The sequence below is a fragment of the Xiphophorus couchianus genome, chromosome 23 (genome assembly GCF_001444195.1).
Source record: "Xiphophorus couchianus chromosome 23, X_couchianus-1.0, whole genome shotgun sequence".
NCBI classification, from domain to species: Eukaryota; Metazoa; Chordata; class Actinopteri; order Cyprinodontiformes; family Poeciliidae; genus Xiphophorus; species Xiphophorus couchianus.
In genome coordinates, this window is record NC_040250.1 from 25,529,413 (window position 1) to 25,540,205 (window position 10,793).

Sequence of the window (10,793 nt, forward strand, 5' to 3'; positions counted from 1 at the left end):
CACTCTGCGTCCCAAAAGTTCGTTGTACCACCTTTGCAGTTTGTCTAACAACCAATATTTGAATCACTCGACTGAAACCAAGTCTTCTTTTATGATGTTTACTTAAAGAACTCCAAAAGTACACTTACAGAAAAGAATGAAAGGCTCGGTACAGATCGGTCAAAAAATTGTGTTGCTTCCACCGTATCCAACTGCAATCTGACCTCAAACGTGCATACGGGCAATGTTAATGTTATGCATTACGTAGTGGAAGCCAAAATTACTTTTCACAATAAAAGTATCCCTTTATATTAACTAAGTTATACATTCTAGAAAATATACTCATCATGAATTTCTTAAAATTAAATTAAGCATATTTATACATTTTTAATCTAAATTATTATTCTATATGAATTCCCCATTAACTGGCTCTTACAGGTATAGTCCACCTTCTGCTTTTGGAGTGGAGTCCAATTGTGTCCACATAACCACACCATCAACTGAACCGAGACCAAGGTTTTTAGCCGGGTCAGAGTTTGATTGCACGTTCACAACCTCCCCAAACGAACCAGAGTTTCAAGGCAAATGAACTGGAGTTCACTTAAACAGGGCTGGTGTGAATGCACCAGCAAGATTACATTAGATGTTTACCTGCTAAGTAGCTAACCCAAGCTCGTTATAGTCATCTTTACCTTTTGTTCATTGACCAAAAAAAAAGGGGTTTAAAGTAAGTATAGAAAGTCAATATTGATACTAGTCTGGTGTTGAGTGTGAATTTTGTTCTGCAGATTGAATTCATCAGGCGTGGTTCAGTGGTTGTAGCGGGAAAACCTGTATAGAGGCGACAGACCTCCGAGTTCGATTCCCACCTTTACCGCCATCCTGTCGAATTACAACTATTGCCAAAAAAGTCTTCAAAAACTTCTTTGTCAGTGAATCTTAGACAATATGAGATTGTCTTCAAGGAACCACCTGGAGAGTTTCGCATTGCGTCCCGTCAGCTGGTGCTCACAGAACCGAGTCTGGACTCACAGAACCGAGTCTGGACTCACAGAACCGAGTCTGGACTACCGCTGCAAATAAACACATCAACACTTTCTGGGTGGAGTTTGCATGTTGTCTCTCTTACCAAGTATGTTTGGTTTAGAGTTTGCTGTAAATATCTTTGTGCACTTAAAATAATGCAAAGCTAACTTACACGTATCTTTTCAGCAAGATAGAGCAGCTTGTTTTAAGCTCATTCTTTAATATTGATTTTTCTTTTTTTTTTTTTTTTAAGTACCAGTTCCTCTCGCAAATTCTTTCACGTATTGAAAAATAAACTATAAGTGAACTAATTTGCCACTGGAATTAGTACTTTAAAAAAAAAAATCAACATTAAGAAAACAAGCTATTATATTTTGCGAAACAATATTTATATTCCTGTTAAATTTGAGATGGAATATTTTCCTTTAACGATATACACGAGGATTCAGCCTTTTAACATGTCGTCACTTTCCTAAAATTCAAAAATACTTTATTAATGGCAAAGGGAAATTAAATGTTGTTGAGCTACAATAATACAATAACAACCCAAGTCTTTTTTTTTCCAAAGTCAATTTTGGCAAAAACGACTTAAGCCATTAGCTTTGGAAGGTGACAATGTGAAAAAGTTTCACTCGAAAATGTCACTTAGGTTATTCGAAGTAAGTTTTGCCTTATTTCAAGTCTACTAAGATATTTTCACTAAAGGCACTTGGTATGATTTGGGTTTTTTTGCAGTGTAGAGAGCTTGGACGCCCCGGGTCATTGGTCATCCCCTATAATCTCCTCCCTTTCTGTCACAAAAAAAAGAGAAAAAGAAAGAAAGAAAAGAAACACCCCACTGCCTTCCAGGCGGCAGGCTCGGCAGTCCACACCGACCAGACTTCTCTCTCCTGCGTGGAAAAACCGTGGAGAAGTTTGAGTTCAGAGGAGCGTCTGGACGTTTGGGATACAGCGATCATTGGCTGCGTGTGGATTATCGATAATTGCCGACGAGGGCTGGAGGGGAGCAGGGTGGTAGAGGTGGTGGTGGAGGGGTGGAGGTGGAGGTGGAGGGGGGTAACGTCTCTGCTTTGCCATTAATTATTTATAGGGTTCCAGTAAAGCGGCGGGGATGCGCGAGAGATGCCGCAGCGGCGAGGCTCGCCCGCTCTGAACCGGAGGACTCGCCGGCAGATGATGACCCAGCCTGAGAGTGTTTCCAGAGGAGACGGAGGAGAGCACGAAGGAGGATGAAGAAGGGGGGAGAGGGGCCGAGAGCGGCAGAGGTGGGCTATAATGAAGTTGAGTGGGAAAGGACTGTGCACCGTGTGCTCCAGCGCCCTCCTCTTCGTGTGCGCCCTGAGCGAAGTTGTCGTTGGATTAAGATGCGTCTCGCTGGGATCTACGGTGAAGGCGCACTTCCACCTCGGCGCCGCCGCCGGGGCTTTCTACTCCGGGCTGCTGGTGGGGACCGGCCAGGTGCTGCTGGGCTCGGCGATGGTCTGTTGCGTGCGGAAGCCCGGCTGCCGGAATTTCTTCCTCCTGGGTGTTGTTGTCTTCTTGCTGGGGGTCCTCACCGCCTTCTCCGGCGCGGTCGTGGACGGGGACACGGCTTCTTTGGTGGAGAGGAAATTTTCCCACTACTGCTTCCACTCCGTGTTTGTGAACTCCGCCTGCCAGCAGCTGCGGGAGTACCAGCGGACCCTGGTCATCTCCACCGTCCTCAGCACTTTGGAGTGCCTGCTGGGGCTCCTCAACCTGGTCATCATCAAGCGCTACAAGGCGGAGCAGTTCTCTAGGAGCCGGCAGCGGCAGCGCGGCGGGGGGCCGATCGTGTTCAGCGAGGAGCGGGACTGCTCGGCGGCGGGGCTCCAGCCGGTGTCCTACATCAACCTGGGGGGGTTCAGCGTGCTGGACGAGACGGGGGCCGAGGTGCAGCGCGGGGGCCACCCGTCCATCGACCTGCCCGGATACTGGCCCTGGGACCCGGAGCTCAACCACTGCTTCCCATTCTCATACCCGATCCCCAGCGAACTGCCGCCGGCCTACGAGGACATTTTCCCCGCCGAGGCATGCAACACATAGCCGCTCCGGAGCCCCAGCCTCTGCTGTGACAATCACTGACTTTTTTCCTTTTTTTTTTTTTTTTGCTTAAAACAAACAAACAAACAAACATCTTCCTCCAACACACACAGTATAACAGTAAGTTGCACAGGAGGTGTCATGTCAGCAGACCATTATTCTCATGTTTTCTGGTAACATATAATTGAGGAGCCAGATTGAAAGCAGATAAAACATTTAAAATATCAAATGAAAAGTGGCAGCCTACGGGCCCAGACAAGTGCAGGCGCATCCAGGCCCATAAACGCAACAGCTTGCTGGAAGAAATGAAGTGGGGAGTTGCTGTTTTCCTGAATGGTTGCTGTTACCGTTTTTACTTGTGAATAAAATGTGTATTTAACCTCATCTGAAGTCCCGAAACTGCTGCCAGTGTTGAGCCTGAACTTCCACGATGTATTTTTTCCCCTAATTATTACTGAGCTGGTTTAAACAGCGGCGAGGTTCAGGTTGGTGCCCCGCCCCGCTGGTCGAACAGGGCCGGATGTAGAAGGGGGGCAGGTTTGGTGCCCTACCCTCTACAACTTTCTTTCACATATGCGAATTACAATAGATCTATTTTAAAAAAAAAATTACTCACGTCTATATTAAAATAGTTATTTTTCTCCTGGAACACTTTTGTATTTTTTCTTTTTAAAAATAGAAACAACTTCATCCTGATTAAAAGTCGATGTCAGATCAATTTAAAGGGCCAGACTTAGAAGGACGTGGGCCCCAGTTTTAGTGCCCTATCTGGTGGCCGTGTACATTAGTGGGTATACATTTATATATGCTGGTCAGTAGCTACATATTGTTCCAGAAAACTGTACTATAACTTCAACATTCTCTAATACTTCAGTATTGTGTGATTTTCATGACTTTGTTTATATCCTGTGTTCTATATAAAGTAAAGTGTTTGTAAACACATTCACACATTCATAAAACAAACAACATAAAAAAGACAAATGAACAATCTTTTCTTTCCACCCCTAAAAAGTTGTTGCCCTGGGTTACTGCCCCTGAAAGCCCTTTCTAAACTCTGGCCCAGCTGATGTGTAACAAAGTCCCTGAAACACACCAAAACTAAACACAGTAAGGAACCTGTGTTTAAAGCTATGCCTCATATTTCTGGGTTCATTGAGTCAGAGGTGGGGCTACAAAATTCTAAGTTTTTGAAATAGTTGACTAACCTTTGCAAGAGACAGGGTCATAAAGTGTTTTTACACGGTTTTACAAGTTTTTATTGTGTGTGTGTGGTTCTGGGAACTGACGGCCTGACGGGACAATTCCCCGCTGTCTGACCGTGACATTTGCCGCACTCCTCCTGAGAGTTGTACTAAGACCGCAAGACAGTTAATAATAATAATAAAGAACATGTGATCATTAAAACATCTCACATACAACTTACAGTATGTTTGCTAAACATATTCATTTTCAGGGAACCTGGGCATATGCCTCCTATTTAAGTCAGCCAAATTCTTTAAGCTTAATGTTTTCAAGACAGGAGAGAATGAGCTTTGCATTGCAGAAGTTATTTATTTAAGTTTTTATCATTGTGTGCCACCACAAGACTGTTAGTGGCCGCGCCTTTCAAACCTTTCCGGACTCAATATCCAACATGTTGTTTTCAAAGATACAACCTGTTATTGCCAAGCCCTTTCCCCATCTTTAGGTTTTTATAGTAGTTAAGGTATTTATACATATATATATATATATATATATATATATATATTCCCCCCCCCCCAGTAGCACGACAGATGATCCCAGTGATAAGGAGCATGTTTGCTTTCCAGATGGGAGGGATTTTATGTAATCCTTAATGCACTGAAGGTGGCATCCCGCTGTTTTCTCTTCAAATTCAAACTGCGCAGAGCTGCCTCACACTCTGTGCCATCTGATTTGACTCGAAGTGATTGATTAACTGCGCCACACACAAATAACCGTCATCAGCCTCCAGCATGGGTCCTCTCCCGACCAGGAGAAAAAAAGCCTTTTCAGCCTCACCATCACCAATTTCACTTAACCGCTGGAACAAAGACAGGGGGAAAATAGGAGGCTCTGCCGTCATTATTTTGTACCTTTAGTCGGCGCGGCTCTGCACGAAATTAAAGCGGTTCCCTATTCTTCAGATAAAGGTTTTTCAATGAGCATCTGTGGCTCGGTGTTTGAGGGTTTTTTTTTTAGCACTTTGTGATGAAGAAAGTTTAAAGAGGAGGCTGCTGTCGTCAACAGGCTCAGGGCGATCGTTCGCAGAACTATATGATGATGCTTTCTGCTCACTCATTCTGCTCAGCGTGGGTTTGCCTTGCAAGAGATGAATGCATGAGCAGGGAGAAGTAGCAAACACTCCGGCTCTAGACGTTTTCTGTGTGGCTCAGCAGCTACAATATGTTGGTGTCCTGAGAGTATTTGTGCAGTAATGGCGTCTGAACGATGCAGGTTTACAGTTGTCACAGTATGTTTAGGTACTATTGTAAAAGTGGCGATACGAACAATTAACTTTCTTTTTCAGGCAACTGTGACCCATCACAAATATTGCTTTGGAAAAATCTTCCCATGTTGTCATCTGTTTCTTTAGGATGCCAGTCACTTAAAGAGGTGTGATTGGTATTCAGAAAATACCAATCAATATTGGTATTTTGCAATACTAACTGCATTTTATCACATTTTTTTTAAATTTATTGATACAGGGTTATTGAACAAACAATTGAGGAAAAATAGTAGAAATAACAATCCCAACAAGAAAGACAGTTATAGTGGTTTTTAAACATCATTAATTGGAATTTATCGTGACAACAATGAATCAAAATCGTACCGCGATAAGAAATTTATCACGATAAATGACATGCGATACGATAAATGCATATCATTAGCATTAAAGAATTTATGTCGGGGTTTCAGAGTAAAGAGGCTGAATCCACAGGTATAGCTCACCGTCATTTGTCGCTGATTTGGGAAACATTCAATCTTTTTATCCCCACTTTATAATTATGCGCTTGTTTGTGCTGCTCTGCTGCATTATGTACTGCAGGTGCACTATAAAAATAGTACAAGTGATCCAACTTTAATACATTGTGTTATTTGGTCACAAGGCATCGAATTAAATTTGTCCAAATTAATTTATTAAACTTAAGTTAAGTTAAACCAACGTAATTAAAGTAAGTTTGACAAACTTTGCTCAATTAATGGTAACCAGTTACGATTTTTTAAATTGCCGCTCCACTTTCAGGGTATCTGCAGGTTTCACCAAGTCAAATCTAAGACTTCTTAAGATCTTCCGACGTCATCTCAAACTTAGTTTAACACAAACAGCTATAAATACAACTTAGCAATTTGCATTTACCCATCATAAATGAAAAACCACAGCTAGCTAACTAGCTTGCAGGGGGTATATTAGCAGCTAGTTAGCAGTAGCCTCAACTCCCTCGACCCACAGAAAGAAGTGAAGATGTCTGCGGGTGATTTATTGCAAACTCTTGAATGGCAGAAAAGTCCAGCTAGAAAAAAACAAACAAACAAACAAAAAACTATACAGGACTAGATAGTCTGGTGAATACAAAATTGAATGCCTATGAGTAATGCATTTAAAGCCAACTTACAGTTGTATGAATTTTAATACCTTAATTTTAGATGAATGAAGGATTTTTAAAGGACGCGCGCCCGGATTCTCCTTTTTTTCATTGTGACTGCAACGTGACAAAACCTACAGGGAACCGTGGATATGATTTCTCGCCTCTGTGACACAGTAAAACTTCCCCTTACAGGGGAGTTGTTGCATGTAGCTTGTCGTTTCAGAGAAACGGTCTGACGTTCAGTGAGCAGAGGCAGAATGCATCATTTGGTTCTGGTCGGACGCTTCCGTAGGAGATGTTCAGCGGTCTGATTGCAGCGTTAATAAAAAGGCCATTAAGCTGCAGCTGGAGGCCGATGTGATCCCAGAGCATCAGGACTGGCTGAGCTGCCGCCGTCCTCCAGTGGCCTGTTCGCTTCCTAATGCGTATCAGGCAGGTTTTATGCGCTTCAATAATGCACAAAGCATCTCATATTCAGCACAACTAGAGCGTATTTTCCAGTTTATCTCATTGTCATAAAGTGTTGTGTTTGATAGTCGTGTTTTGTAACAATTACTGACTTGAAGTATTTTGTTTTTAAGCAGAAAAACACCCCAGAACAGAACTCATCAGATTTATGATTGTTATTAGGAGAAGAAGGTGAAGTCAGGTCAGATGATGTTTATGTTTTAGTGCATTACCATACACTTTGTTGACCATATATATATATATATATATAGTGAAACACGGTGAGGGAAGCATCATGCTCTGGGCTCACTTTTCTCCAGATGAAACTGGGTTTTTGGTCACGTCTGTAAAATCATAATCTACTAGAAACATGAAGGTGGTTCTTTGTTGCATCACATCCAAATCCACAAGTGGGGAATCATAAGATGGAAATTCAGACTCTGAATGGTTGAGTCAGTGTTTAGAACAACGTCCGACAGGAGGTGTGTGGGATCACATTCCGACAGATTCTGAGAACTTTTCTAAGTTCATTATGGACGATGCGTATGATGACTGTGTCAATCAAGGCTCTCCACTTCTTAATGCATCGGGCTCTTTAAGTATTTTCTCTCTTTTTCATAGGCAGCACTTTGGCTCTCAGACATATCCACACTCTGACGGAAACATGAAGGTCCAGCTGGGCTTCAGGTTTTCAAAACGTCCAAGATGTGCAGGTTGAACATTTTGTGTGGCTGGATGAACCTCTGATTCATCACTGACTCAGCACCTCTAAACTTTGAACTGGACTAAGAGTTTAAAGATGAAACATCCTGAAGCTGTTTTACCTTTGCTAGGACCCAATGCTGGGGTTTTCCCCCCACCCTCTATGAAGCCCATATGAAAAGATTCTGGGTCAGGATTAGAAGCAATACGTCTTAACTTTATATTTTCGTTTGTTTCATTACCTGTGGCTATTCCTCTAAACATCTGTCTTGAAGTAAGAACTTGAAGAGTACAGGATGTTCATATGTCCTTAAAAAGTCTTAACTTCATGTATCCAAAATTAAGGTTTTAAATGTCTTGAATTTATTTCAAAAGTCTGATTTGGCCTTAACCATGTTAATCACTGGTCTTAAATCTGGGCAGGATATGTAGTTTTGTCTTTCGGCACTGATATAAGTTTGAGTTGCGCACAACTCCATTCCATTCATTCTGTGACTCGAGGCGGTTGCGGCTACCGCTAACTAGGTGCTAATAGACACTTGCTAGCTAGGTAGTTAGCTAGCTTTGTCATGAGTGAGTGCAAATCTATCACCAGTTGACTGGACAACATTTGTTTTTGCCACTGGCTCACTTCTGTTACCAACCCGTACAACACTGGGTGCATTCTGTGCAAAAAAAGAAATCTTTTAAGCTTGGAACTATGGAAGATTTCACATGGCTAGATTGTAATACACCTGGATCCCCCGACCAGTCCCCATATTTATAGTTTTTTATGTCTTAAATTTCACTCAAGGTGGCAATAAAAGTTCTTCAAAATCCTTAAATTTGACTTACTGCAGTAAATATACAACATCGGGTAGACATTTGTGTTCATGTGACCATAAATTCTGCAAATAGAAGATGAGGCACTTTCCCCACGAAGTCGCGTTAATGAAGATACGTCAACCTCAAAAAGTTGGAGGAACTGTATGGAGAGAGCCTCACTTCATATTTCCCCGCAGCCTTGAGAGGTGGAGTGTACAGTATTCAGTTGTTAAGAAAAACTAAGTTTGCTGCAGTTGTCAAAATGTTTAAATCTCCAGCGCTCTTATGCTCAGGAGGAGCGCAAGCAGATGTCACGGTTGGACGGTGGTGAAACGAGTGGTTGTCCCGTCAGACTATCAGTTCCCGAAATCACACGCACAAAAAAAAAAACTCTTATAAAAGCGCATGCAGGGTCAGTGCGACCATTTGAGTCATCATGACTTTTACCTGAAAAGCTAATTTATCCATGGGGCTCAAATGACACAACCTCTTAAGAGTTCATGGTATTCAATCATAGCATCATTTTTTCTTTCAAATATTCCAAACAGTACTCTTATTTGACTTGTTAAAGTGAAAAAATAATGCTCAACTTTAGACTGAAAGGGTAAATGAGTCAATACTCACCGTCCTCTGCAGAGTTTTCTCTGAATTCTCTTCATATCTCCAATATGTTACTCGAACTTTCACAGAGATAAATATTATTCTGTCTGTGTTGAAGCACCTGCCCACTCAGCCTTTCCCAGACTTGTTATCTCGTCTTTTATCTTCATCTCCAACTAGCTCAGCCTGTTCTGGAGGCTCTGCTGCTGTTGCTTCTGGCCCCTTGTCATCTGGAGCGCAGCGTTTAAAAAATGTTTTCTCAGCACGGAATTCAAATCAGGAAACATATTTGAATATTTCCCTTAACTGATTCATGATTTGGTAAGAAGCAGCTGTGCAGCAATTCCTGTAAGTCAGAGTTAGCTAGCTTAGCTACTTTGTAACAGCTAGCGAGTTTAGCTGAACTAAACTCTGTTTTGCCAAACAACAGAGTAGCTAAGAGTGAACACTTTATGAAAGAATAACAAGACATAAGTGTCTCTGATTTTGAGGGGTTTTTTTTAATTGTATTTTTTTTTAGCTACCACAGTTACAAAAAAACTGGTTATAACTTCTAATAGAAAGAGCACGGCACAACTGAAAATCTACCAGGACCTCTTAAACCGCCAGGTAAGCACTAGTCAGTGAAGCTAGCCAAGAGAAGCATGGTATCTCTGGAGGAGCTGCAGAGATCCAACGCTCAGGTGGGAGAGAACCTGCTGACAGAACGGCTATTACTCAACAAATCAAGTCATCGTTTAAACAAAGTCAAGAAAATGTATCTGAAGGTTTGCAACGAGACATGGAAGAGACAATTTGGTCCCCTAGTTTTTCTCCTCAGCACCTTCTACCACAAGTTGGCACATCAAAATGATCCCATTACACCTGAAGTGAAACACGTGTAAACCCATTTATCAATTTTTTTGTTGGTCCATCACATAAAATCCTTTTGAAGTTTGTAGTTGCAATAAGACAAACTGTGGAGAGGTTAAGAGGCGTGGATACTTCAGGCGCTGCAGCTTCCTGTTCCGACGTACAGCCTCAGGTTGTGGTCCGGATTGGGTGAAGCTCAATTTGTACGATTTGTTTTTCCCAGGGTGTTTCGCCCCGTAGCTGTGATTAAATATCAGATCCAGTTAGAAAATGATGAAGTGCAGTCGCCCTTACGAGCAGCAGAGGGACAAATTAACTCTCCAAAAGCTGCACTGTGCCGGAGCACTTTGGATCCAGCCGTCTGTCACTACAAATGCGTCGCGTACGTCAACAAATGCCACCTGTCCTGTTCACTGTAAAGAAATTCTGGGGACTGCAGTGAAAAAAAACAAACAAGTCAAATGAGCCTGGATGCTTCTTTCAGTGACACACATGCAGGGACCTGAGGGCAACCGGTGGGCAACTGTTTCCTAACTTCTGATCTGGACACTTTTCTACTCGCACATTTCAACGTCTGACTCTTACAACATCCCATTAGGGTTATAATAGTTTGGGGATTTTCATTGCAGTTTCATTTTATTTTGTTGAAACCTTTTGTTTGTCTAATTTAGTTAGTTTTAAAGAGTGTGTTTGATATTTTTTTATGAGTAATCATTAGTTAAATATTGTTTAGTT

General features: G+C 42.1%; 1 protein-coding gene across 1 annotated transcript; it reads left to right on the forward strand.

Annotated features, from left to right (window-relative positions):
* The first annotated feature begins 1,740 nt into the window (after positions 1-1,740).
* Positions 1,741-3,450, forward strand: tmem271 (transmembrane protein 271). Its single transcript, XM_028008077.1, has one exon. It carries the CDS (start codon positions 2,281-2,283, stop codon positions 3,067-3,069), a length of 789 nt encoding a protein of 262 aa, XP_027863878.1. The 5' UTR covers positions 1,741-2,280; the 3' UTR covers positions 3,070-3,450.
* The last annotated feature ends 7,343 nt before the right edge of the window (positions 3,451-10,793 follow it).